A 26,909-nucleotide genomic window follows, 5' to 3' on the forward strand; every position below is an offset into this window, starting at 1 on the left:
GCGTTAAATGAGGCCCGTCATCTGGGGAGACCGTCGCAGTTGATGGCTGAAGTCAACAACAAAGAGGAGTTCCTGACGCTTTGTTCGCAATTGAGCATGCAATTGAGGCGAATTTGGAGCGATTGGCGGTGATCATACATATACTTTTATCATGTTTGAGATCACACCAGTTAGAGCGCTGGAGTTATATTGATATGTGCGAGTATTTAGATAGATGTAATTTAATTGATTGTACGTATACGTACTAAACCGCCCGCTCACTATTTTAAAAAAGAAAGCACTGAAACGTGGCTTATTTATTTGGTTATTTATTTATTTATTAGTTAAGCGGCACCGGACAATGCCGCCAGGGCATGTCCAGGACGGGGCCTATTCGGGCAGATTGAGGTCATAGCGGGATTTTTTCGGGGTTTTTTCGCTTGGGAGCTTGAGTAAATCTGGCCCAAACAACCTCTACCTCTCGGTAATCTGTGATGCGGTTCTTAGTTTTGTGCATGCAGCAGCCGTAACTGAAACATACTGATTGATAGGCAAACTGTGGATTGTCAATGAAGGTATGATTAGGTTCCAACGACATCACGAGCGTCTTATGTTTTGTAAAAGCTAAGAACAGAACAGAAACTAGACAAAAAGAATAATGGAGGAATCAGGGAATTCAGGTCAAGCTAGCCACCCTGACTTTTTTGAAATTTGAAAACCGGACGGCGCATGAGCAAAGGATTTGCCCTCATTCCGGCCATCCCGGCAGATATTTGAAGGGTAATCCCTGAATGTCGCTCTCTAATCCCTGAGGACAAATATGCCCTTCCCAGTTTGCAGATTCCCAACGATGGGCAGCAGATACGACGCCCAGCGCTGGCATCTGCTGCTGACTTGAACCGTTTGGCCGGACAAACGCGACGGCACAGCGAAAAACCCTTGGGATGATTCTGCCCCCCTTTTGCCCCAAATCCAAATCCTTTTCCTTCTTTCTTCTCTTTCTTAAACCAAGCCGCATTCGCGACAAAGCCAACAGAGAAGCCAGTGCCAGCGCCTCAGCCTCTCGTTCAACAACGAGACACCTGCTCCGCCAACCCCTCTTGCTGTGATTTTGGATACCGCTTGCTCGTGAGTGTTGGGTTCCGGCCTTATCTTTGATCGAGGAAAGGATTTGTGCGACATGGAGGAAGGACTGGGAGGTGGGTCAAGGCTTGACCAAGGTCCTTCTAGTCATTGGGCGTGTCAAACTTTGAAGATGTAGGCATACGGGTCGAAGATGGACGAGTAGACGTGCCGACGTATCAGCGGAAGCTTGGGTGATTGTCGTGCGCGGACACCCATCCACGGCATCTTAGCGCCATCCGTCGCCGCCACTATCTGTCCTTCCTCTCATCCATTTGCATTCCGTTACTTCATTGCTAGCCATCCATGGCCTGCATACCCATGAGCAATGTAACGCAAAGCATATATCTTGCACCCTGACTTCTGGGAAGCGCTACTGTGCCGTAGTCTTGGACAATGCCGTTATCTCTTGGTGTCTCGTGACCCTACATCACCTACTGTACTGGATGCTGATTGTACCATCTTTCTTCACCCTTTCGTTTGCTCGACATTTTAATCTTGTACTCGCCACCATGCCGTGCATAATGGACTTCCGACCGGATTCCTTTTGATCCGACTACTCCTTCTTGCGGCGACCTCCTTCCAACTCCGGACCTGCCCGATTTGCGTCGATCTTCTCGAATCTGCGCCCATCGTCCATCCATCAAATTCCGATTTACCACTGGATAATAACGATACTTTGCTACATCCTCTAACTTCATATTGTCTTTTACCAATTACCCGGCACATACATACAGCGCTCGCGACCCAGTCCAGCACCTCCTCTCGACAATTTTCGCCGCTCCACGAAAGTTTCATTTGCCACCTTCAACAGGCTTCAACTTTTTTCGATAATCATCTTTTGACTGTTGCCACACGACTTCACCCCGAGTTTGCGACAAGGGTTCGCGCTCAACTTCCAAGCTGGGTGCATAGACACCTATCTCAGCGCCTTTTTTCCGACCCCCTTGTGCACGTTTGAGATCCGTCTCGCGGCACCTCTTCTTTGACGACAGAAACAACAACAGCAAGATATATTTTTTTTTCTCGCAAGAGACTATGTCTACACAACTACAGCACATCATGGCTACTCTCTCCCCAGTTTCTTCTTCTTCCGTTACCGCCACCTCTCCCGTCCTTGGAACCTCTCCTTCCGCTCCCGCAACTGCACTTGCCGGCACCACCATTACTCCTCTAATTAACACTGGCAAGCCCAAGACCAGCAAGCCCCGCAAGCGCGTGAACACTGCTGAGAAGCGATCTCAACACAACGCTATTGAACGTGCTCGGAGAGAGACTCTTAACAGCAAATTCCTCGACCTCGCCCGTCTTCTTCCTTCTCTCGCCTCTTCCCGCCGACCCTCCAAGAGCGCTATCGTAAACGGCTCTATCTCTCACTTGACTTACCAGAGGAAACAGCGCCTTCTTGCCGCCAAATTACTGAAGCAAGTTCGCATCGAGCGGGATGAGCTTCTAAGGGAGGTGAATGAATGGAGAAGTGTTAGTGGCTGTGCCTTGAAGGAGTGTTCTGCCTGGACGGAAGAGATGGACGAGGTTACTGCTGTTGAAAAGGAGATCTTTGGGAACTTTGTCAGCGTTGATGGTGAAGAGGACGGTGATGGTGAGATGGAGGATGGCCCGGTTTTGGCCACCCCTATCGAGGACAACAAGTTTATGCCTCTCAACAACGGCATGTGGAACGAGTTTGGCTATGGTATGAATCCCGCCAACGGTTTCGTCAACAGCGCTTCCGATACCCTTTCACAAACTTCTCCTGTCGGTTCGCAAGCTCACACTACTGTCCTTACTCCTCCCATGTCAGCCACCGAGCCTCAGACGGTCTACAACCACACTCCTTCTCCGTCTTCTTCCCAAGGCGCTGCTAGCATCGTCGAAGCTCCCAAGGATGGCATGCCCACTGTACCCTCTCAGACTAATCACTTCAACCAACAGTTGTTGAACTGGTCACAACAATTTTTCCAGCATCCCATGCAGCAACCTGACACTGCTACCGCTTTGCCACGTCCTCCTCAGCAAGTCTCGCCTCAGAGTCAGAATCAGAGGTTCAATCCCATGCTCCCTGAGGCTTTCAATGGCATGTTCAACCCGCTTCAAATGGGTCACGGTGTTGTTCCAGGGCAAGAGCAAAATGTTTCCGCCGATGCGTTCACCCAACAACTTATGGCGAGCATGTTTCCTGGCAAGTATGCCGCCCAGCCCTCTATTTCTGATCTCCAGGTTAGTTGCTTTCTCTCCAGCTGAACATGTATGAAGCAACACGTGTTGATAATTGGTCTTGCAGAAGGCTGTTCGTGCGGGTATGGGTCTCGGGCTCGGTATGATGGGCAATCAGTGGCCGCAGGAGAACGCAGTGGAGGGCTTCTAAAGCAAAAAAGACGATTGAAATGTCTATTATCAGGGAGTGTACACTTGCTTTTCCTTCGATTTCAATGGGTGACTACCATTTGGATTATTTTTATGCGAGGACGGTCGGGTGTTTTGTAGCTAATAGGGTTGAATGGGATACCTGAATGTCTGTAGGCTGTGATGGATACTCTTATTATGCGCCGGTGTTGGTTTGCGATCATATCCACTGGTAGAGACCAACGGTACATCACCATTAGTAGCACAGTACAAGCAATACGAGTACGAGTAGAGTAGTAATACTCGCTAGTAAAGGATTGAATGACACGATGGGCGATGAAAAGTGCAACAATATGACAAGAACGAAGGAGCAATTGGCAATTGATGGTTTTTGTTGGCCGGCGGCAAGGTAGTACAAGTGTACCAGTACAACAAGACAGAGCGGGCATAATAACGACTGAAGGGACTTCTTCGATAAACACCGACCGTCGGCAACCACAATTCCATTCAGAGTGGCACCCTATGCTTATATCTAATGTCTACGAAAATATCAGGTCCTAAAAGGCAACAGGCAATAGTTAGGCCATGCTTAATACCTTAAAATAACAACAGTGGATTCGATCCCGTCAGACCTAGCGTTTACCTACTAGTCATTCTCTTATCGCCGATGAACGGCCATCGGACAACCGATTCCAGCAAATATCGGAATTATCGTCCGGCCCAGCGATGTCTTCAACTATCAATATCAGACAAAATCGGGAGAAAGCGGACGAAACGAAGCCGATTTTCCATTGATATTCGTCGGCAGATGGGACTCTATTATGGATTTCCACCGCCGGATCTTGAAGCAAGTCCGACGCCGATCACTTTTGTTTTCACTCGCTTTTCTCCAACACTCAATTGCAACGTTTGCCGGCAGCTCATAACTGAAAGCTGAGGGCTCACCAAATATGCCAGACATCTATAAAAACACCTTCGCTTCAAGGCATATAGCCAATTCTTTCCCTCATCTATCTACCTCACTCCGAGCACAGCTTTGCTATATACATATCATCAAAGATGTCCATCGACTTTAGCGGCCTCCGATTTGGCGTTGCTACTGCCTCTCTCGGTATGAACTCGATTCATGATATCTACAAGAAGTTCGAGGCTCTCCAGAAGGCTGGCTTCAAGTACGTCGAAGTTGGCTTTGGTGCCTACATGGAATGGGTCAGGTCTGAACTTCCTGATCTGTGAGCCCGTCTTCATATATCCAATCATGTACGTAACTAATACAATACGTAGCCCCCCCTCCACCTGCCCTCCGGAATGGTCTGAGGCCGACGAGCCCGACCCTTCTGACGATGCCATCTGGAAAGCCCTCTACGCCAAAGCTGAAGATTTCAAGAAGCTCGTCGCCAAGTATGGTATGACCTGTCTCGTCCTCCAGCCTCTCAACCAGTTTGACGGGTGGCCCGAGGGTTCTAAGCGTGCCGAATGGGTCAGGCGAAAGGCTGAAAAGTGGTTGCCTCTCTGTTCCAAGCTCGCCGTTGAGCAGCTTCAAGTACGTATTATCTTTTCCGTCCGGACGATTCTGCGTGTTGACTAGTCAGTGTACTTTAGGTTGGATCTAACGACTATGCCGAGGCCAACGCCCCTGACGAGAAGACTGCCGAGGACATGCGCTGGCTCGCTGAGCTCGGTGCTAAGCAGAATCCTCCTGTTAAGATTGCTTACGAGTCTTGGTGTTTCTCTAAGCGAGTCAGCGACTGGGAGCACACCTGGAAGATTGTCCAGCTCGGCGTAAGTCTAGCTTTTTCTCTCCACTTCACTCAATTCATCAATTAATCATTTTTACACCCACTTAGAATCACCCTAATCTCGGTCTCTGTATCGACACTGCCCACCCCCCTCTTGCCCCCGCTTACGGCTGGGACCCCACCACTGGCGAAGGCTGGACCGATGAACAATACGCTTCCTTTCTCGAACGTCTTCGCGCTGTCCCCAAGGAGAAGATCTTCTACGTCGAGCTTTCTGAAGTCCTCAAGCCCGTTGTTCCCCTCGGTAAAGGGTCACCTTTCGACGAATGGAGGGAGAAGGCTCAGAGTCCTCGAGGAGATGGCTTCGTCTGGGCTGTTTGCGGAAGGCCAGTGCCCCTTGTGGGTAGGGATGCCGGAAGGGGTGTGAAGGGTCCTAATGACATGGGTGCTGCGAGAGCTTTAGAAACTTTCAAGGCGGTCCTCAGTACCGGCTGGAGGGGTGAGTCTTTGTTTGAATACTTTGTCCCATTCTCTTTATGCACAAAATACTGACGAGTTGAATAGGTATTTGCATGTTCGAGTTCTTTGAAGCCCTTCACATGGAACCTGCTGATCCTGAGATTCCTTTCAAGTACGCCGATGCTTGTGCTTTGTCTAACAAGAGAATCCTTGAAGCGCTCAAGGCCTAAAAGCATGCTCTTTCATGTCCAAAAGTTAAAGGGGTTAAATAGACGTTGGTAGAAATAGCATGCAAGCAAAAGTTTTGAAATTTATTGTCTTCTCCTTTTCCTATGACTACCGGGGCTCTATTGATTGACAACTCCGGCAATGGGGATGAGAAAAGCCTTTTATGTTACCTAACATGTAGAGATTGATCATATCTCACTGTTGAGCTTCTTCCTTCCTATCTTTACCGGGCGACATTTCAAGGCAAGGTTTGTTGATTGAAGGAGGTTGGAAAAAGTTGTGAGCGGTAAGTGCCGGCGTCGATTCCTCCTGCCTGCTGCTCGCTGGTTGTTTATTAATAAATGATGTAACAAACGGATGAAAACCATTTATTATGTATTCCGGTTCCTTGGTCCTTATCTACTAGTTTCGAATCCACCGGCGACCGAATTGAGATGTACTTATATAGTGAAAAGCGTAGACCGGGTTGATAACATCGTCATAATTATAGGAGAGAGAAAAAGACAACAACATTTTCCCATGTTCCTGTTTCCTCCTACAGGCAGTAGGCAGTCAGCACGACGGCAGTAAGGTTTCATAATAAGCCGATATGACCCTTTTTTGGTGGTGACCTTGAAATGATGAATATAATGGAAATCACAGAAAATGAAGAAGAAGAGGGACATGACTATTTTCGATGTGCGTAATAAACTTCTACTTTCCATGACCTTCTTCGTTGTTGCATACCATAAATGGACATTGGATATATATCCATCACAAGCAACATACAGATCATACGTAAACATCAAGGACTCCGATCAGATACATGTTGGAAGCCAAAACACTCGCAGAAGCCGCAACAAGACTCTACTTGCACTTGTACCATTGGACATCCCCAAGCTTCGGCTTAAACCAAGGCTTGTTATTAAGGTTTTCTCTTGCCACCCTTCAAACCTGCCATAAATTTGGAGAGCTCGGCAGGACTGATTGAAGTCGACTTTTGTTTGCGGGCTTCGAAATGAGCTGTGGCAGCTTCGGCAAGTTCGGCATCCTTGAATCGCTTTCGGGTTTCATGTCGCTCTTTGCGCATCTGAACAGATCGTTTGACTCCCCAATCGTTCTCGAATAAAAGAGATGTCTCGTCGATCGACAGTTGTTCTATCGTTTGGGAAGGTGACGCTATCAGCATTCGGCCGAAAAGGAGGAAGCTAGCGTATTGTGAATACTTACTCGTTTCTGGGAAGCAGAATACAATGAACACGAAGGCGATCACGCTGAGACTGAGATAGAAACCGTAAGTACCGGAGGGAGTCATCGTCTCTAGCTCTGAAAGATAGGAGACAGAGACGATGAGATTGGCAATCCAACAGACGGTGGTGGCAACACCAGACCCCATGGATCGTACTTCGAGGGCCAAATACTCAGCCTGGTACCAAACCAAGTGACTATAGGTAAGACCGAAACCGGCGACGTAGAATACGATACCACCAATGACAATACCAACATTCGTCGTATCATAGCTGTAAGAAGTGTCGAGGAATCCTCCTGTCGGCTTGCACATGTCTGCATACACCACAATTAGCGTGAATGATAGACGCCAATTTAGTGCTACTTACAATAAAAACCAACGATGTTCCACACAAGGCCAAGAAGCTAGAAAAAAGTTGCATAAGTTGATCATAGAATAGCGTGTGAAGCAGAGGAAACGTACCAAGACCGGCACACCAATCAACAGCAACCCTCGTCTTCCGACCTTGTCTACAGTAGACATTCCAATTAACACAAAGACGGCGTTGGTACCAGCAGGGATAAGACCACCCAAGGCTGGGTTAGACAGACCAAGGAGACCGAAGAGAGTGCCGGCATAGTAGAGGAGCGTGTTGAAACCACAGAACTGACCGGCGGCTTGAAGAACACTGACGGCAATGATAGATCGTCGATAAGATCCAGTTTTCCATACTTTCTTCATTCTCTCCCAGAAAGTGGTCCCGGATTGAAGCGCGGTTGTGGCAGCGACGTACTCTTGAGCAACGCGGAGCTTGTAGTCAACCATCTCACGAGTGGCAGTTGGGTAGATACGCTGGAAGACGCTACGGGCGCGGTCGATATCCCCCTTGACGATAAGGATACGTGGTGATTCGGGAAGGTAGTGGAAGAGAAGAAGTTGAAGAAGGGAAGGGACAGCACCCATAGCGACTGGTAGTCCGTTTAGCAGATCACTAAATAGGCGTATATACCTAGCTTACAGAGCAGTCGCCACCCACCACGCATGTTCTGTACACCTGCGCCGATGGAGTCTGCAACAACCTGACCAAAGGGAATAAAGAAGGCACTAAGCTGTGCGTCAACTAAAGTCCATTAACATATAATATGTAGAGCTCACTTGACACCAATGCATCGACCGCGCACAGCGGTGGGCGCTGTTTCAGTGATGAAAAGAGGAGCAATGACAGCTGCGCCGCCGACTCCAATACCGAGGATAATTCGACCGACAATGATTTGCGGGACAGAGTAACTGGATGCAATGATCACAGCACCGGCGGTAAAACTTTACAAAGAAGGTCAGTGGGAGCATATGACACTGTTTTAGAATGACTTACAAGACATCAGAGATCAAGATGGCCATCTTTCGTCCAAGACGATCACCCCATCCACCAAGGATAGCAGAACCGAAGATAGCCCCGATGGTGGTACCTGCTGTGATAATTTCTTGCTGGGAAGAGTTGAGTTCGCTACCGCCGAGGTCCGTTCCTACTAAAGGCAACGCAACACCAACGACACCAGTATCATAACCGAACAGGAAACCAGCGATGGCAGACTATTAGGAGTCAATTAATGTCATTTTTATAGTAAAACGGTATGATATACACATACAGCAGAAATCAAAAAGCAAAGATACCATGTTACTTTATCTTCACCTTCTACGTGCACAAGATTTTCATCCTACGGGACAGATGTTAACACCTGTTTGGTAATAATATGCAGAAGATAAACCCACTATCAAATGACCACCAAAGCCAGAGGGACTAGGCGGTTCTTGTGAGCCTTTGCCATTTTCAACTCCCTCAATGTGGTCAATATGCTTGTTTTCCAGAGAATTATTATCACGATTCTCAATGTGAGTTGCTCTCATTTTACACTTGTAAGCGGAGCTCCTTGTACGTTGAATAATTAGTTAGTCGAAGTCGAAAGTTGAATCAATGTTTTAAGTGGGAGGTGAATATTTATTTAGTGGCTATCATGCAACAGAAGCATTCTCTACGTCTTTCCATCCGAGTTAAATACTATTCCTGTCGAAAATCCTGGCTTGGTGAGGCCGTCCGGCCGAAGATGACAAGACAATCTTCGTTCAGTAATCTTGGACGTCGCTAATCTATTGCACTGTTGACAGAGTCGCAACGGTTGTCCGTCGGTCAACATGAGGGGTATTTCTGGAGTCCCGCAAACCCCGACGAACGGTTTTAGAGTTTGTCTTCGGTCCGAGCGTTTCGGTTGTGGTCTTATAATAATAATGTATCGGTTAGTCATACGTCATTCCTCCGGCACTGGCTGGAAGGAGCGGTGACAACCTGTGTGAGACCACGACGAAGTCGACGTCGATATTGAATACTTAATAAGGAACTAGAAGCACACTTGACACCTGCTGGGAGACGACGAAGGATGCATTATGGGGCAATTACGTGGAGAAACACTCTTACTGTGGAAAGGTGAGGGCTGGGGAATTTTACTGGGTCTGGAGCGGAAGCAATTGATTTACTATGGGGTCCTGTGGCGGGCCTGGGCACCAAGCAATAGTAGCGCAGGCATTATGCAATGATACCGCAGCGTGGCGAGATAGGAATTGATTTGATTTGAGCGACGTTCGTTCTTCGCGTGTTCTTAGAGTGTTCTTCGTTGCCCATCGCGCGGTATGGAGTTCATTCGTAGGCTCGACACAAGCCCCTCGACGGACATTGGGATCCCAATGTCCGTCTCCCAATGTCCGTCTCCCAATGTCCGTCGAGGTTTAGACGAGCCAATGTCCGTCGAGGGGCTTGTGTCGAGCCTACACAAAGTGCAACTTTTGGCGGGGACCGTCGGGGTGCAGTGCGCGAATTTGGCCATTTTGGACTATTTTCAAACGACCACTGTTTATGCATATGGAGGTATTAAGACATAACATTTCATAAGACGATACTGAAGAATCAAGCCTTTCTTTCTAGGGATGAATATTTGACCATTAAATATCAGGATAGGCTGGACACTCAAGAAGAGCAAGTCGCCACGACTGCGTAGACGGATGATGTTTCATTTACGATGTGTCTTGAACAGGACTGAAGGAATGTTTGAACGACAACTAATATAATAACACGTAGAAAAAAATTCTCACACATATACAGAATGCATTTTTGACCTGCCATCTCTATGAACAACTCCTGATGAACACCAAAATACTCAATTTCCCAGATTATTCAAGAGAAGGAGCGTTGGATCGGGGGTCGTGGGGGCCGCCCCAGTTGCTACTACCTCTCCAGCCACCGTCGACCCTGAGCTCAAAGTCGTTCATCATAGAGTTCTCCAGAAGGTAGACAATACCCTGAGCGACTTCGTCGGGCTGGGAGAGTCGGCGAGGGTAGATGGCGGCGGCCTCGAGCTCAGACTCGAAGTAGGGCTATAACCATGTCGGTCTATGGCGAACATATACGTGCGATACGGAAAAACTCACGATTCGGTCGGGGCCCATAAGAGAGGAAGCAACGACAGCAGGGCTAACAGAGTTGACTCGGATACCGTAGGGGCCGAGGAAGTCGGCAATACCGCTGCTGATACCCAAGACTGTAGCTGCATGGCACATTAGTTTGATGTTGATATTGCTAATAAAGGATCAGAACTCACCCTTGCTGACACCGTAGGTCAAGCATCGGGCAGGGACAGGCTTGGCGACAACAGACGCAATGTTCACGATGCAGCCTCGCTCCTCCTTAACTCGGGGGCCGAAAGGTCCCTCGTCCGGGTACTGGGAGTTAATAGCGTCGGCAATACAGGCGTCGACAAGGAAGGTACCGTAAGAGTTGACATGCATGACCTTTTGGAAGTGCTGGAAGTGAGATTATTAGTAAAACCGAAGACTGCATACTGTCGAAGAATCAAGCTTACAGCGATAGAATTCTTCAACTTTTGGTCCCAAGGTCGGCCGGGCGCAATAGCAGCACAATGGACACCACCGAAGAGAGAGCCCTTGGGGATAACCTTCAAGGCGGCATCAATGCAGGCGGAGAAGACCTCGACGTTGGTGATGTCGGCCTTGAAGTAGAAAGCACGCTCGGCATGGTACTCCTTAACCTTGGCCTGACCAGCTTCCTCGGGGAGAACGTCGAAGATCTGCCAAAAAGTTGGCTTGGAATATTATTGAAATATGAAAGCCACTTACCAGAGCAATACCGCCTCTGGCAATGATATGCTTAGCGGCAGTGCCACCGATAGAACCACAGCCACCAGTGACAACGAAAGCTAGAGTAATTGACCATGAGCATTGATTGGGAATTGGTACGAGCTATACGAACCCTTTCCTTCGAGCTTCATTTTGAAATTTCTGTGAATTTGGTTGTGAAAGTTGTTGGAAGTTAAAGTCGTGGAATACCGAGAGACACTTAAGATGCTGAATGGGAGAACTTTGCTACCTTCTGAGCTAGCCCATTTTATAGACAATCTGTGGACCAAGGTCAGCCGCCAAAAAGATCCTGTATCGGACCGCCATCGCCTACTGCTTTGCCTCATTGTCCGTTTCATTTGTCCGACCTAGAGTTATAATTCGATGTACGTACGTAGGTAAGATGAACGGAGGAAAAAACAGCGCGTCGGGTGGACCATATCATAGCTTACGTAATAAGAATAACACCGTTCCGACCGGGATTAAGGCATTTTCCAAATGTCCACGTTCGGGTTTTGGTGAGATCAAGGAGATTAGATAGTGGAGGTTGTACATGCGTTTCTTCGATACTTGCTCAGCGCCTGTCGCGGTCGGAGAACAAACGGGCATCCGCATCGGAAGCACTTGATACCCCGATTCCAATTATCCTTTTCTTCATCAATACGTTCCATCTCGCAAAAGCCAATTGCAAGCATAATGTTCAAGAAGTTCGTCGTCGACAAGCCCCTCCTCCAGCTTAACGGTACTTTAGGCGAAGGTGAGCGATCATTTGTATTTAGTATGGTCAACTGCTTAATGTCTCTGGCGTGCAGGCTGCGTCTGGGATACCAGGACTCAGCGTCTCTATTTCGTCGACATTGATCAATATAAGCTCTACACCTACGAGCCGTCTTCTGGCAAGTATGGATATGAGTCATTTGACAAGAAGGTCACTGCTTTGGCATCCCTCGAGAATGGAGAGGGTGTGAGTCGGTAGTCGCACACTCATCCATGAAGATCAACTAATTCAAAATAGTTGATTGCTGCTGTTGAAGATGGTTTCGCCTACATTTCCTTTGACAGCCTTCCCTTCCCACCGACTTCTTCCAAGCAGTCGCTTATCCCTATTTCCTCTGGTGCCAGTCTCAACTGCAGGGAAAAGCGATTCAACGATGGTGCTGTAGACCCCGCTGGGCGATTTTTAGCCGGTACATTGGGATTCGAGCACGGTAGCAAAAATGGGAAGATGTACTCTCTGCAAGCGGAAAAAGATGGGAGCTACAGTGCTCCGTTGATTCTTGATGGGATCACTTGTACGAATGGTATGGGATGGACTGAAGACGCAAAGACTTTGTAAGTATGAAGCAATACCACATAACAGAAACATTCTAAGCTATCCTTAATAGCTATTTCACAGACAGCTGGATCAAAGAAATTGCGAAGTTCGACTACGACATTGTATGTGCAAGACACCCTGATTTGAAGATTCGTTAACTCTTTTCGGTAGACGACGGGGAAGCTCAGCAACCGCCGAGTTTTCTCCAACTTTGACGGCTACGGTGAACCTGATGGCATGTGCATGGATTCTGAAGGCGGTATCTGGACATGTCGGTGGGCTTCAGGAAAGGTCTTGCGCCTTACGCCTGACGGCGAGATTGATGTCGAGATTGACTTCCCTACTGCTTGGCACATTACCTGTTGCATCTTTGGCGGTAAGTCGAGTATAAGGCATTGGGCTCAGCAGTGGTACTGATCTACACGTAGGTGAAAACCTTGACGAACTCTATGTTACTTCGGCCGCCTCTGACTACATCGGCGATAACCTTCCCGACCGTAAGAACGGTGGCGATTTGTTCGTTGTGAAGGGCCTTGGATTCAGGGGAATTGAGCGAGGCAGGTTCAAGGGTACCATTCCCAACAAATAGAGTAATGACATGGAAGAAATAGTTGTATATGAATCATCATTCTCTCCGTTCCTATGAAGTTTTGTGGTAAATCATTTTTCCATTTTGTCCTCTGCTTGTTCATTTGTGCAGGAAGTGTTATAAATAGTTCATTTTAAATTTACCATTTATGTTTTACCTTACCTTTTTATAAGAATCTGTCAACTTGCGATTTTTCTCTTGCTTGTTTGTTGTTTAGACGATAGGCGGCCCGACCGGGTAAGGAAGCCGAATAAGCCGATGATTAAGGCACGGGTGGCTTCGACGTACTTCTTGCACGTATGCGGGGCCTCTAAGGGGTCGGCGGCAGCGATGTCGCCGCAGAAAACAGACGGCGCTCAGCTGCAGCAGGCCACCATCCGCCATGGTCATTTTATCCTTGTTCTCTATCTATCTTTCTCTATGTTCTCCATTAATTAATTCTTCTCTTTCACCGTTTGTATCAACACTACCTCTAATTCTTCCGGCACTCCCAAAATCGACCCGCCATGTCATCCCGTGATCCAAAAGAAAACCCGACCGACGATTCAACACTAGAGCCCGACAATCGGGATAACAACACGCAAAATCCGCCTCCCAAAAAGAAACGACGGCAGAGACAGTTGTACAGTTGCGCAGGTCGGTTTAAATCCCGTGTAACCATCGGAATGTATAGGACTGATTTTACGTAGAATGTCGGAGATTGAAGCTAAAGTGTGACAGACAAGGTGAGTGTAAGGTTATCCAAAGGACACACCTTCCCAAAAGTCGGAAATAAGACCATTAAAGTCAGATATCATACCCAAATCCGCCTGATGGTAGTGGTTTGATTGGGTTGATCGCCATCTCTCGACTTTGACCCGGACATTTTAGTATGATAACTGGTGAGAGAGGGTGATCCCATCGGGGCTCCCCATATCCCTCAAAGCCGACCTCGAATCTGTTTATTCGTATGAAGATGGTGTGATGGAGGCGTATTTGTTATCGAGTGCTTGCCCCTAATCGGTCTCCTGTCCTTGCGCTCATGAAACCTATCGTCTTTAGTTCCTTGTTCCAACTGTACCCGTCGAGGATGTCAAGAGCTCTGCCCTAACGGGTCCAAGCAGACTGTCAAAGGAAACTCTGAAGATTCCGTCGAGCTTCGGAAACGACTCGAAGCTGTAGAGAGCCTCTTGACACAACACGGTGTCTCTCTTCCCGCCTCTACGAGCAACGACAACAATAGCAACGACAACGAAATGGCGAACCGACCACGAAGCAAAAGCGATACTATTGAAGAAGATGCTATAAATCGACGGAGCAGTGTTCAGATGACTTCACCCCCTCACGATCAAAATGAAGCGCAAAAGGAGAGAACAGCATCTGTAAATGTTCGTCGTTCCCGATCTCCAGCATCACAACCAATTCCCGGGAATCAACCCATCGCAGCCGCGATAAATTCTTCTCAGATTCAGTCCCAGACCTCTCATCTTGCCGAAGATGTCCATCCTATCCCAGCCAATCCCATATCAAATCCGACTCCTACTTATGGGAGTATGACGATGGTATCCCCCCCGGAGCTTAGTCGGGTGCATTTCGACTTCAACACAAGTGCAGATGATTATCGACAGACTTGGGCTGCTGGCCCTCATCCTTCATTATCTCATCATCATATTTCAACTGTATCTTCTGTGAGAAGTGATCCGGCACAGCAAGAGCAAAGTTTCGGAACCTTAGTGCTTTCGCATGGTGGCGGGTCCAAGTATCTTGGTCCTACCGCTGCCAGTGAATGGCTCAAGGATCAAGAGATACAAGAAGCCCAAGACCTTAGCGATACACCCGGAGCTTCTCGAGCGCCCTCCCCCTCTCAACGACAGTGCCCTGTCCGAGCTCCTGTAATGCTTGATCAGGGCGGTATATTCCCGTTTGATGTCATCTCCCCCAGCGTCAGCACTCAAACCATTCTCAATCACCTCCCTCCTCGACATGAGGCGAGTGTCCTGGCAGAATCTTACTACCGTTACTTTGCTTGGCAGTAAGTTTTACGTCGTAGCCTGATCCATTGAAGCTGATGTCTAATTAAAGTTACAACGTTGTCCCGCGGCAAACATTCCAGCCCATATTCGATCGTGCTTACAAAAGAGAGATGTCTGTAAATAGAAATGTTGGTGCACAGGAGCTTGCTCTTCTGTACATCCTCTTGGCAATGGGAGCTTTGCATAACCTCGAATTGCCGCCAAACGACCCCATCGCTGAAGAGTACTCGACCTTGTCCAAAATTTGTCTCGCAAAAGGAGAGTTCATGGTTCATTGTACGACCACCGGTGTTATGGCTTTGGTAAGCGACCCTTGGGCTAAATCGCAGGAAGCGATACTGACAAAGTATAAGCACGTCATGGCTCATTTTCATCTAGAAACCGAGAAAGGAAGGAATGGAGATTCCGCATGGCCTCTCTGGGGTTTAGCTATGCGATTGATACAAGGGGTGAGTGTACCTCGCAATCTTGGAGGTTTACAATGCTGATATTGAAATAGATGGGCTTACATCGAGACGGTGCCAGGTGGAACTTGACACCCGAGATCGTAGAAGAGCGTCGGTAGGTTATGAGAGTTTATATCTCTTTCGTACAGCTCGGCTGACACTATATATCAGTCGAGTCTTCTGGGAATCTCATGCCGCTGATGTTCTTCAAGCTAACTGCTTCTCCCGACCGTGAGTTGACATTTCGTCCAGTTCAAGCTGCAATCCCTAAAGAAGGGGCCGTATAGGAGCTCCATCCCACCAGACTATATTGATACTTGTTTCCCTTCTGAGGATCCTGAATTTATTATCCCCAGACAAGAAGTGCAGAATCAGGAGAAAGGTTTCTGGACTTTGAAGTTTGAGCTAGTCAAGATATCTGGAGCGTAAATTGCCTTCTTGTATTACTTAGTGATGAGCCTGAGTCGCTTACTTTGCCTAGGATTTTGGATCTTGCGATGAAGGTAAACCCACCCTCGTATGACACGGTGACAACCTTGCATGAGCATCTGTGAGCTTCTCCGTCGGTTAACGTAAGGGATTGGCTGACCTGCTCTAGATGTGATTTTGAACATCAAGTACCTTACCATCTCCGTTGCCGAACAGCTCTTCTAGCATTGCCTTCTATTTACCCTGACCCAACTCAGGCGGTAAGAGACAGTCCCGAAATCTCAAAGAGAGACCTTCACCGCACTTTCCAGGTCTGTTGCCTCTTAAAACGTGTGGCATCTGGATTAATTCTTGTGGAATAGCAATTCACATTGTATATCAACATTTCCGAGACTATACTGTTCCTTCATCGGCCATACTTTGCAAAGGCGTTACATGAGAGATTATCGGATCCTACGAGATCCATATATGGTCAATCTTATCTCTCTGTAGTCGAGCGGTGTAACGTGAGTGAAAAACCCGATGTGTTCGCCGCCCGTTAACATCAGTCCAGTGTATCATTCAGCTTGTATCCACCATCTATGCTTTGCACCCGTACATATCCGCCCGACATTGGTTCTTATGGGCAAGTAGAGTTTCCGGTGGTAGCCCATGGCCATACTAATCCTCATCTTTTGTAGTATCATGCTTTCAACTCTGCAGTTTGCATGGGTACTCTTATCCTCCAGACGCCTCACAACCCCATGGCCACATTTGCACTCTCCCAAATCGACGCATGTATCACCCTCTACACCTCTGTCGTCCAAAGTCACGCTTCTACCCGTCTCGCCAAGAATCTGCAATGGCTCCTCCGTTTACGCCACAGAGCCCATACCAAGATGAACCAAAACCCTCCCGATGCAGCCACAGAAGCCATGGCGTCAATGCATACGGGCAATGAAGGGGATGAGGATATAGAATTATTGGGTTGGAGAACAAGGTTGATCCATAGGGCTACAAGGGGCACGCAAAAGGCTACTACAATCTCCCCCATGGCGAGCAGTCAGGCAAACCATACGCCTTCTCCTGGTACTTCGGTCACACAGACGATTACGCAGGCACTGCAGCAGCATTTCGGAGGGGATGGAAGCGGTGGTGGAGGAGGTATAGCCATGGATCACCTCAGTTCGTCTTCGAATAACCCTATCAATGCATCGACAGACGTTCTTGTAAGTAGTGTTGGAGGACTTGTTATCATAGACTGACAGTGCTCTTCTTGCACAGCTTCATCAGTTCTGGGATCCGCGAATGTTGCACGAGACTTTTGCGGGACAGCAGCCTGTGATGGGGAACGTTGAACCTTCCGTGAGTTAATCTCGAACCCTGCTTGAGGTTGTGCTGATATCCATCTCCAGTCTGTGAATTGGTGGGATTGGGATGCCTTAGCAGGAGAGGGGAGCTCCGGTAATCGATAGCTTCTGATGAAGGCGGGTAGATATAGTAGCAACGTACCATCGTCAATCATAATTTATTAGAGAATTTGGGATTTTTTTATCTATGATGTATGCAATTCCTCTTCCTACAAAAATGAGGTTCCATTCGTTTTCCGTTTCTCGTCCTGTCGTCTTCTGTTCTCCAATTCGAAGTTATTTCAGCCTTCAGCGTCGTCATTTTTTGCATTTTGTCGGGGCCTCAGATCTGATTTCCCGGCTTGGACTTTTTTTCATTATTGGGCGTCTTCATTTGTCCATCCATCTTCGCTCGCGTTAGCGGGCAACCAGTACTCCCGACGTCCCACTTTCTATGTGTTTTCAATTCCGTATTACTCGGTTAAAACTCATCGTACGGCTTTCAAACCTGTATCATTGGACTGAGCTCAGGTCCGTGCATCCAAAAATACCGTATATGCATTTTTTACAATCAACTTGGGTCGGCGCAAAGATTAAGCACACAGACTAACGCGAGCCTACTTCGATACCTGCCTTCTGACAGTATCAAAAAAAAAAAAAACATCTTTGTTATCGTTATCGTTCTCTATCTTCAGCAGGCTCTCCTGCGTGCTTTCTGTCTTTTGCTCCTCGGAATGTGTTGTACTACTCTTGGGTCTCCCGTCCCATGTCCTCTTTTCCTTTCAAGTACAGTAGATAATATAGGTGTATATAGAGAGCTTACATCTCCTTATTAGAAACAAATACATATTGCTTCTTTTCTTAGCCCCTCGACAGGCAGGGTCGTCCTTGATCTCCTAAAGTAACCTTCTTCGGTCGTCTATTTGTTGCCGTCTTGTCATTTGCCACTTATCTATCACCTACCATATTGCGAGCGTGTTACGTTCGTTCCTCCCTTCCCTCTGTCGGAGCTCGTTTCTCCTCCTCCTTCGTAGTCGTTCCCATATGCTTTATTAAATTATTGAAGTAGTGGGACGTCTATACCTCACCATCATAGTTAATAAAATCCATTAGGTGATGATACTCAGAACGCCGTACATATACCGTATACAAGTATTACAGTTCCTGCTCTGCGTCTTATACTAGTAGTTATCCTGGCTTAAAGCTTCTGCCTTCGCTCTGTCTGGACTCGGCGATTTTTAGATGGCCTTTAATGGTTTAATGGTTGCTTGTCTCCGTGAAGCTAAAAAAACGACTAGAATCCGTCGCTGCACGCCGGCCTCTTACGTTCTGCGATCTCCGAACTTACTTATCATTCGGCAATTCGCTCAGTCAAACATTATGAGCTGTTCGGATCAGATGGGGTCGGAAGAAGTCTTTGTCAATTATTTTTTCACGAGCTCGAGCTTTCTTGGGATCGTTTGTCGTTCGTATGTCACTTTTCTTGTTCTTCGGCATTTGCTTGTGTTGTTGTTGCCAAGCATATATGATGTAGCATTAGGGTTGTTGGTGCTGTCGGCCACTGATGACATATATCTATTTCTCCCCCGCCTCCTGAATCTTATCATGACATCATCTTAGATATATTTTTGAACCCCACGCGCCCCCCCAAGGAGACGCAGCATGGCCCCACGCTTGCCCCTCTTTTAGCTCCCTGAATTAACGAGCGTTCCTCTGAAGGTTGTTTTGTCCGGGTGTTCGCCTATCCCTCGCCTTGCATCTTCTTACTACGTCGACAGTTGACAAGCGATGCGCTGATGGTATGACTTTGGCCGTTAAAATTGGATCAACATTTTATCAGTTCAGGATCATTTCGGCAACGGCAACGAAGCATACGGGCAGAGTCGGCTATTGATAGCTTCGGGACGGTAGCCGGAAAGAGAGTACGAATAGAGGTGTAATATGCTCAAAGCACCCAACTTTGCCTTTCGATTTTGCACCAGAAGCAAAGACAACAGAGAGGTTATTTATTTTGCCGGCATGACCAGGTTTTGCAGCCGAGCTGGGGCGGGCCATCAGCGAAAGCTATATAAGGCGAGGCAAGACGAACCTTTGTCTGTTCTTTACGTACACTAGACATAAACTGCTAGCCAAACTACTGTAGCGATCGTCGTCTCAGACCCCTTTACTCATTGTATCAAATAGAAACATGTCTACCGTTGACCCAACCAACGTTGTCCATGAGAAACATGCGAGGCCCGAACATCTATCGGACGCCGACAATGCGACAATATTATCCAGCAACGGTTTCCGATTATCAGAAGAAGATATTCAAGCCGCTCGGGATGTCTCACCATCTAGGGTTTCTGGCAAGGGGTTGACTTGGATGGTAAGTCTGGAAGTCACTCATGCTTTCGACCATCTAACATTCCCTATCAGGTAACCTTTGTCGCTGGTACCGGTTTCACCCTTTTCGGATACGATCAAGGTGTTATGTCTGGTCTCTTAACCCTCCCTTCTTTCGAAGCTCAGTTCCCCAATACCGCTGGTGGTTTCGAAGGATCCCGAACAGCGACCCTCCAGTCATTTATGGTGGCCATCTGTGAGTTTTGGATTGTTCCGCAGTACACATGACTTTTCCCTAACTATTCCCCTAGACGAGATCGGTTGTATGATGGGTGCCATTTCAAGTATTTGGATTGGCGACCGACTTGGTCGTCGACATACCATCTCTCTGTAAGTCAAGCTGAAATATAGTCACTTGACTCGAGATTGACGATGCGTAGCGGTGGTCTTATCATGCTTGTCGGTGCCATCCTTCAGACTGCCGCTGTTGATTACGCCATGATGCTCGTAGCTCGTGTCGTTACAGGTGTCGGAAACGGTCTCTTGACTTCTACTGTCCCCGCATATCAGAGTGAATGTTCCAAACCCCACCGACGAGGTCAGCTAGTGCTTGTAGAGGGTTCTTTGATTGCCTTTGGTATCATGGTTTCTTATTGGTAAGAGTGATGCCGGTTTACGACAGAAGGCATAGCTAATCCATCTTCAGGATGGATCTCGCCTTCTACTTCACCTCCGGATCCGTTTCATGGCGATTTCCTATTGCGTTCCAAATTGTGTTCATCTTGGTCATGATCATCTGCATGGTATGTTGGCAAAAGATTAATGTCGTCGTCTGCTTATAATACACATATAGTACACCTTCCGACTCCCTGAATCTCCACGATGGCTTGCGGCAAAGGGCAGAAATGCAGAATCTCTTGCGGTTCTTGCTGCGTTGTCCAATACTACAGTTGACGACCAAGAGGTTATGAACACTTTCCATGGTATCACAGACACGCTCGCGGCGGAGAATTCTGGTTCTTTCAAGTTCTCCGAGATCTTCACTCACGGAAAGTCTCAGCACTTTAGGAGAACTTTGCTCGGTATGGCTGCTCAATGTTTCCAACAGATTTGTGGAATTAAGTGAGTTTTAAGCCCCTAAATGACTCAAAGTTTTGAAGCTAACCAGAATTCAGCCTTATTACCTATTACCTTACTTCTGTGTTGACCGGTCTCGGCCTCGGTGCGGTAATGTCTCGAATCATTTCGGGTGTCAACGGTACTTGTTACTTCCTCACTTCTCTTATCGCCATTGCCATCGTCGAACGCGCTGGTCGTCGTCCTCTTATGCTCTGGATGGCCGGGTTCCAAGCTGCCACTATGGCTATCCTTGCAGGTCTCTATGATCTCTCGACCGATGAGGAAAACCCGAACAAAACTGCCCAAGTCTTCTCTGTTCTCATGCTTTTCCTCTTCAACACTTGGTTCTCTGTCGGTTACCTTGGCATGACCTGGCTTTATCCGGCTGAAGTCACACCTCTTCGAGTGCGTGCCCCTGCCAATGCGTTGTCCACCGCTTCCAACTGGGTCTTCAACTTTATGGTCGTAATGGCTACCGGTCCCATGTTCGCCAACATCGGATGGGGTACATATGCCTTTTTCGCCGCCATCAACGCAGTCGTTATCCTTCCTTCTGTTTATTTGTTCTTCCCTGGTACGTCCTTTTCTCTAGCTCGTCCTGTAAGGAGTGCTAACTTTCCGTGCAGAGACCAAGCGATACAGTCTCGAAGATTTGGATATCATCTTCGCCAAGGCCAACACAGAGGGTCGTTCCCCTGTTCGTGTTTCCCTTCACCCTGAGGAGATCCCTCCTGCTGGTTCAAGGCAGGCTGAAGAAATCCTTGGCCGTGCACCCGCCCCTCATCTAAAGTCTAAGACTAGTCACGTCAACATGATAACAAGAGCATTGTCAAGGACGAGTGAGAGTGGCAAACACCGTGATCAGCACCATGAGACTGTTTAGACAATTTTATTATAGTGTAGCGTTGGCGCGTCTCGAGGACTGAAAAAGGAGACGAAGCTGTATCGGTAGCCACATTTCTGTCCTGTTAATAGGTTGAGATTCCCTGTGTTTAGAGGGTTCTGCATGTATCACGTAGTCAGATATTTCATTGCAGTTGGGCGAATTGCGCACATTACTTCTCCATATCTTGTTCTACATATCACATCCTTGACTTCTTTTGAAGCGGATGCATTACTTCGTCATAGGAAATGTCACCAGCCAACATCATGCTATAATATAAATAGGAGATCGAAAAACCTGTCTGTCGAAGGCGAGAAAAGAACTGATGCAAATTTTAGGGAGTGTGTGCGAGCTTGCAATATGTATTCCATTCGGAAGAGAGTGAGAAAATGATAGTATCAACGATCTGATGAGACCAGAAGACAGGTTGAGGAATAAAAGAGTAAGAAGGAAGGAATACATGCCGATGAGTGAACAACGACGGAAGAGGACGCACGCAGAAGATTGATATTTTGTGTACTGCCAAAAAAGAACAAAAAGAAGCCGACAGATATTCTGCCGAAGATCAAAACCAGATGCCATCGCGGCAGCAGGCGATCTGCAGAGCGGATAATAATTGATCCCATTCAAAACACGAACAACTTGAATATCACGACCTCGGCTCGCTCGACACAAGCCCCTCGACGGACATCGATCGGAGCGTAATGAATCACGATCACATTGGACAGACCTGAACTAGCGCTCAGTAGCGTGCGACGTACAAGTGCACATGCTTTGTTATAACGGAATGTTTCCACCCTCGCGTCTTCTTATTATTGGAGCAAACTATCTATGTACACAACCCACCATCACAGCAACAAGCATCACGAGGAGGATGATGATCACAGTCCAACTATCCTCAGAACTTACAGAAGGGTATCCATCTGGTGTAGACAAGACAAGCCAGGACAGACAGACAGATACCGATATTATTGGATTTACGGGCATGACCAGATTGTGGACTTGGTCCGTCCTCCTAGATATATATGACAAGCCATTACTGCAGCCCGTGCCATCTTGAACTTCCCCCTAGCCGGTGATCGTCGGTCGAGCTCAACATATCCGGACAATGACAGCAGACAAGCCTACCTACATTCGATGCACACCGTAAGATGAAGCAGCGCACTCGAAAGACATGCATATGCAACTCCATTCCACACTTTTCTGCAAAAAGTTCGGAAACTATTTATCAGGACCAGCTTAACTGGTAATCTCCAGGACTTTGTTCTTCCCGCTAATGCTCACTAGTAGGTGGGTATGGTGTATTCCTACTGGAAGTAAGGACGGTGGCCAAGCTAGACGGGTCCCCATAAACACCATACATGCCGCCGTTGTCTTCCAAAGTTGGGTCAATCGAGTGCCGTTGCTCAAAATAATAGCTCCTTTGGTCGTCACTGTAACTGACAGCATTGTACTTTGGAGGGGCGCCCAAGAATTGCTGTTGAAAGACCATAGAAGATTGTTGCTGAGGAAGTGTCAGAGGCGCCGTATGCGGGTAATCCGTATAGGTATCTTGGAAATACCAGTTACCCGTGCTGGCGTCATCTCTTGCGGTATGACTATTATTGGGTGTAAATGGCTGTAAGCGGAGCTGACCGGCCGTGTCACTACTAGCACCAGTCTTTTGTGAGCCTAGGTAATTGGTCGGGTTTTGCAATATGGCAGCATCCTCCCATGATAATTGGGTGCTAATAGGGTTTGGAGGGTACAATGGATTATCGTAGGGGTATCCATGTGTGCCAGAGACGGTAGATGAGAAAGCAGTGGTTTGGGACGGGTCGGCCATAATATGTTTGTCACCTATGAAGACAACTGGAACAGAGCTGTATCCCTCGTTGTTATTAGTGGCAAGTACAAATTCGCAAGTTGTGCCCGGTCTACTGGAACAGAAAGCGCAAGGACCACTACTCATAACATCAGCACTGTTCATTCAACCACCTCTTATCTTTGTGGACTTGAACTTGACTTACTCAATGGAAGGAGGAGGCACACATTTGCCCTTCCTACGGCGGCAAGTAGTACAAGCTTGAGCTGTCCTTTTCCGTCGACTGGAGATAGTCGTATTAGGAGAGACTATACTGCCACTCCCCTCATCACCCTGGGAGTGGATAGAGAAATGAGAAGCAGTGTACTGACTAGGGAACATTTTTCTTTTCTTTTGTTCTTTGTTTGTGATGCTTTTGGCCCGTGCTGCATTTTGAGGGGGTATAATTGATAAGGCGTGCTTCTTTATAGGTTTCAGTTCTAATATGGGCTGAACAAAACTCAATTGGCGACGACTGATCGAAAGGAGAGGAGTCACCGCAATGATGCACCATGGGTGACCTCTTCCCCTCATTGGTTGACAGTGGCGATGGCGAAATTACAATGATCCCAGAGCTCTAGAAACATTTTATCCAGCGAAGTCCAACAAAGGATGGATAACTGATGAACCTTTTTTGGAACCTTAGAAGAAACCTTTTTGAATGCATCGCCGTCTTGACTTAACAACAAAGGATCCTGGAGAGGTTATTATTATGTTGACTGAGATCCAATTGAGCGCGTTGTAAAACGTTAATATAATAAATGATCACGTTCTGATAGTTGTCGGCTAGGCTTGTTATTTGCTCATGAGGGGAGGTCGCTTGATTGTACAGTAGTACATACAGGTTTTCTTTTGAGCGTCTTCTTCGGATACTTCTTGATCTCGTTTCCTTTTGTTTTCTAGATCCAAACTGAACAGCAAGCGTTCTTTTTTCTCCATCGTCGTGACTCAGACTAACACCGCATTTTACAAAAAAAATGACATCCCTACGATGGCTGACTTTAGTAAGGCGATGATTTCGACATTTGAAAGAGTAAAACTGTTTGATCGTTTCTCTCACAGAATGCGCCTTCTTCAATCCTCTCGGTCAGAACTAGCCCTAGCTGAGCTGTGCCTACCATTTCCATCTGTTGTCCGATTATTATTGGTAGTGATACCTCACGCTACTACTTTATTCGTCTTTCGTTCAAGCTGCAAATTACCATTTCCTTTCATCCATCGTATCATATCAAAGTATTTGGTATTCTTCTTACTTTTCCATCCCATCCCTTATCCTAGCCATAAGGAGCGCCGTCATGTGTTACTTGAGGTCCGCAACAACATGAAGGATCATCTCGCTCGACTTCTTGCATGCGCTCGCATACCGATCTGGTATGTCCTCATCTTCAGGCTCCATCTTGAGGCATTCAAATACTTCAAAAAACGTATATCCTACCACATCATCCTGTCAGCTGTTTCCCCTTGAACATGAAGAGTATACAGGTGTGGAAGGGTGTAAAATTTGTAAAGAGGATGGTACTCACCCCTCCATCCGGTACTCATGATCGCCTTTAACGTTTCTACCACTCTCGCCCCATCCTCCTCCATCCCTTCCGGCCTCTCATCCATGCCCCCATTGGGCCCCACAAGCGGTACGGGCCTCGCACACCTCACCCAAATAAACCTCTCATTCTTCCCACTCTTATCGTTCTTCCCAAACTCATCGAAAGGAGAGCCTTGATACAGGGGTTTAGTAGCTTTAGGGTTAAGCACATCGGAAAGTTCGACATAAAAGATTTTTTCGGGAGGAAGGGAGGCGAGACGGCTGATCATACCTTCGTAGGAGACGCGGTCCCAGCCTTGGCCGGTGGTGGGGTTCCAGCCGTAAGGTTTGGCGAGTGCTAGTTGGGCGGTGTCGAGGCAGAGGCCGAGATTGGGGTGATTCTACAAGAGAGAATATTACTGCGTCAGGTATTTTCATTTATTCTCACTTTGTAAACTCCTCTTGACTGGGCAGACGTACGGCTTGTTGAACAGTCTTGTAACATTCCTCCCATTCACCACGCAAATCAGAGAAACACCACGGTTCATATGCGATCTTGACGGGGGGATCTTGCCTGGCGCCAAGCTCGGCTATCCAACGCATATCTCCGGCCGTCTTAGCGTCAGGTGCGCAGGCTTCTGCCCAATCGTTTGATCCTACCTGTAATCCACTGTTAGTCCAGTCGCGAAACGGAGTAAGGAACAAGGTGACTAGCTAATGAAAAACACACCTGCAAGAATTCTACACCTAATTTGGAGCACAAAGGTAACCATCTTTCGGCCTTTCTCCTTACCCACATTGCCCTTTCCGTGCCCGCCGGCCACCCATCAAACTGATTAAGAGGTTGGAGCACTACGACTTTTACGCCATATTTCCTTGCCAGGCGGACAAAGTCAGGGGCAAGAGAGTAGAGGGCTTGCCATATTTCTTCGTCGGATGGATCAGGTTCATTGGCTTCGGACCACTCGGGCGGGCACGTTGATTCTGGCCTGCAGTGGGTAATTGTATGTCAGCCTTCAGCTTTGCTTTCCCTTCCTAGGGATCTGGAAAAAAGGGGGCAACTGACAGATCAGGTTTCTGATCCCTAACCCAAGTCATATAACTCCCAAAGTCAACTTCACAAAACTTGAACCCGGCTTTTTGCAATGCTTGAAACTTGTTCTCAAAAGTGTGGATGGGGTTAAGGCCAAGAGAGGCCGAGGCAATGCCAAAGTGCAGTTGATCACGGAGTTGGTCTGTCATGATTTGCTGCTTTGGTCGTGGTTATAAGTTGTTGTTCTGGTGGTAAGGAGCATGAGCAGTTGGTTTGCCCTATAAAAGCGGGTTATACGTATGTGCCACTTTCACGGCGAATGAAAAGAAGGGTGTGAAAAATGACACGATGTGACATCACTCGTAATGAAAGAACGAACGACTACCAGGCAACAACAACGTCGTCTGCTCCACTCCAAACCTCCACTTTTCATCTGATTGATACATTTCCCTCCTTATCTTATCAGTCGAACCCTCCTTCTTCAAAACTGCAGTACGAGTACAGGTTACAGAGGAATAGAGTAGGGTAATAGTGCTCCTCGCGTGCACGAACATAGATCGGGACAACTTACAATCCTTATACCGCAAAAATCTTTATCACCCCCGATGAAGGAGGAACGACAACAATGACCCTTTGAACCATTGGGCAGTCTAGTAGTGTGAACACCCTCTTTTCGGTGACTGGAGTAGGCGAGAGATTCCTTTCATCACCAACTAAAAAGCCTGACCCTCTTACCCTCTTGCAGCTTAGAACAGAACATGAAGAAAAATAATTAAGTACGAAAGCATACATATCATGCTAAATTA

General features: G+C 47.4%; 8 protein-coding genes across 8 annotated transcripts; 5 read left to right on the forward strand and 3 right to left on the reverse strand.

The window, feature by feature from the left end:
• Nucleotides 1-2,139: 2,139 nt before the first annotated feature.
• Nucleotides 2,140-3,466, forward strand: CNBL0410 (hypothetical protein; the record flags this gene model as incomplete). The annotated part of the gene is made up of 2 exons (XM_767468.1): nucleotides 2,140-3,318; nucleotides 3,383-3,466. 2 exons carry the CDS (start codon nucleotides 2,140-2,142, stop codon nucleotides 3,464-3,466), a joined length of 1,263 nt encoding a protein of 420 aa, XP_772561.1.
• Nucleotides 3,467-4,503: 1,037 nt separating this feature from the next.
• Nucleotides 4,504-5,872, forward strand: CNBL0420 (hypothetical protein; the record flags this gene model as incomplete). The annotated part of the gene is made up of 5 exons (XM_767469.1): nucleotides 4,504-4,676; nucleotides 4,729-4,987; nucleotides 5,047-5,226; nucleotides 5,292-5,682; nucleotides 5,748-5,872. The coding sequence occupies 5 exons, from the start codon at nucleotides 4,504-4,506 to the stop codon at nucleotides 5,870-5,872; spliced, it is 1,128 nt and encodes a 375-aa protein (XP_772562.1).
• A 902-nt stretch (nucleotides 5,873-6,774) lies between these two features.
• CNBL0430 (hypothetical protein) lies at nucleotides 6,775-8,982 on the reverse strand (the record flags this gene model as incomplete). Its single annotated transcript, XM_767470.1, has 9 exons — nucleotides 6,775-7,007; nucleotides 7,080-7,412; nucleotides 7,466-7,502; nucleotides 7,561-8,045; nucleotides 8,096-8,181; nucleotides 8,233-8,397; nucleotides 8,450-8,667; nucleotides 8,724-8,792; nucleotides 8,848-8,982. The coding sequence occupies 9 exons, from the start codon at nucleotides 8,980-8,982 to the stop codon at nucleotides 6,775-6,777; spliced, it is 1,761 nt and encodes a 586-aa protein (XP_772563.1).
• Nucleotides 8,983-10,296: 1,314 nt separating this feature from the next.
• On the reverse strand, nucleotides 10,297-11,411 carry CNBL0440 (hypothetical protein; the record flags this gene model as incomplete). The annotated part of the gene is made up of 6 exons (XM_767471.1): nucleotides 10,297-10,500; nucleotides 10,555-10,670; nucleotides 10,725-10,926; nucleotides 10,986-11,210; nucleotides 11,260-11,339; nucleotides 11,393-11,411. 6 exons carry the CDS (start codon nucleotides 11,409-11,411, stop codon nucleotides 10,297-10,299), a joined length of 846 nt encoding a protein of 281 aa, XP_772564.1.
• A 544-nt stretch (nucleotides 11,412-11,955) lies between these two features.
• On the forward strand, nucleotides 11,956-13,163 carry CNBL0450 (hypothetical protein; the record flags this gene model as incomplete). The annotated part of the gene is made up of 6 exons (XM_767472.1): nucleotides 11,956-12,016; nucleotides 12,072-12,223; nucleotides 12,275-12,591; nucleotides 12,645-12,696; nucleotides 12,746-12,950; nucleotides 13,003-13,163. 6 exons carry the CDS (start codon nucleotides 11,956-11,958, stop codon nucleotides 13,161-13,163), a joined length of 948 nt encoding a protein of 315 aa, XP_772565.1.
• A 506-nt stretch (nucleotides 13,164-13,669) lies between these two features.
• CNBL0460 (hypothetical protein) lies at nucleotides 13,670-17,504 on the forward strand (the record flags this gene model as incomplete). The annotated part of the gene is made up of 14 exons (XM_767473.1): nucleotides 13,670-13,799; nucleotides 13,853-13,888; nucleotides 14,205-15,174; nucleotides 15,225-15,624; nucleotides 15,675-15,736; nucleotides 15,793-15,852; nucleotides 15,909-16,046; nucleotides 16,103-16,171; nucleotides 16,220-16,361; nucleotides 16,413-16,556; nucleotides 16,604-16,675; nucleotides 16,731-17,258; nucleotides 17,314-17,394; nucleotides 17,445-17,504. The coding sequence occupies 14 exons, from the start codon at nucleotides 13,670-13,672 to the stop codon at nucleotides 17,502-17,504; spliced, it is 2,892 nt and encodes a 963-aa protein (XP_772566.1).
• Nucleotides 17,505-19,566: 2,062 nt separating this feature from the next.
• Nucleotides 19,567-21,705, forward strand: CNBL0470 (hypothetical protein; the record flags this gene model as incomplete). The annotated part of the gene is made up of 8 exons (XM_767474.1): nucleotides 19,567-19,746; nucleotides 19,797-19,959; nucleotides 20,015-20,093; nucleotides 20,144-20,359; nucleotides 20,410-20,506; nucleotides 20,557-20,825; nucleotides 20,879-21,396; nucleotides 21,449-21,705. The coding sequence occupies 8 exons, from the start codon at nucleotides 19,567-19,569 to the stop codon at nucleotides 21,703-21,705; spliced, it is 1,779 nt and encodes a 592-aa protein (XP_772567.1).
• Nucleotides 21,706-24,848: 3,143 nt separating this feature from the next.
• Nucleotides 24,849-26,312, reverse strand: CNBL0480 (hypothetical protein; the record flags this gene model as incomplete). Its single annotated transcript, XM_767475.1, has 5 exons — nucleotides 24,849-24,979; nucleotides 25,072-25,471; nucleotides 25,551-25,730; nucleotides 25,801-26,059; nucleotides 26,137-26,312. The coding sequence occupies 5 exons, from the start codon at nucleotides 26,310-26,312 to the stop codon at nucleotides 24,849-24,851; spliced, it is 1,146 nt and encodes a 381-aa protein (XP_772568.1).
• Between the last annotated feature and the right edge of the window lie 597 nt (nucleotides 26,313-26,909).

This window comes from Cryptococcus neoformans, chromosome 12 (assembly GCF_000149385.1).
Source record: "Cryptococcus neoformans var. neoformans B-3501A chromosome 12, whole genome shotgun sequence".
Lineage (NCBI taxonomy): Eukaryota > Fungi > Basidiomycota > Tremellomycetes > Tremellales > Cryptococcaceae > Cryptococcus > Cryptococcus deneoformans.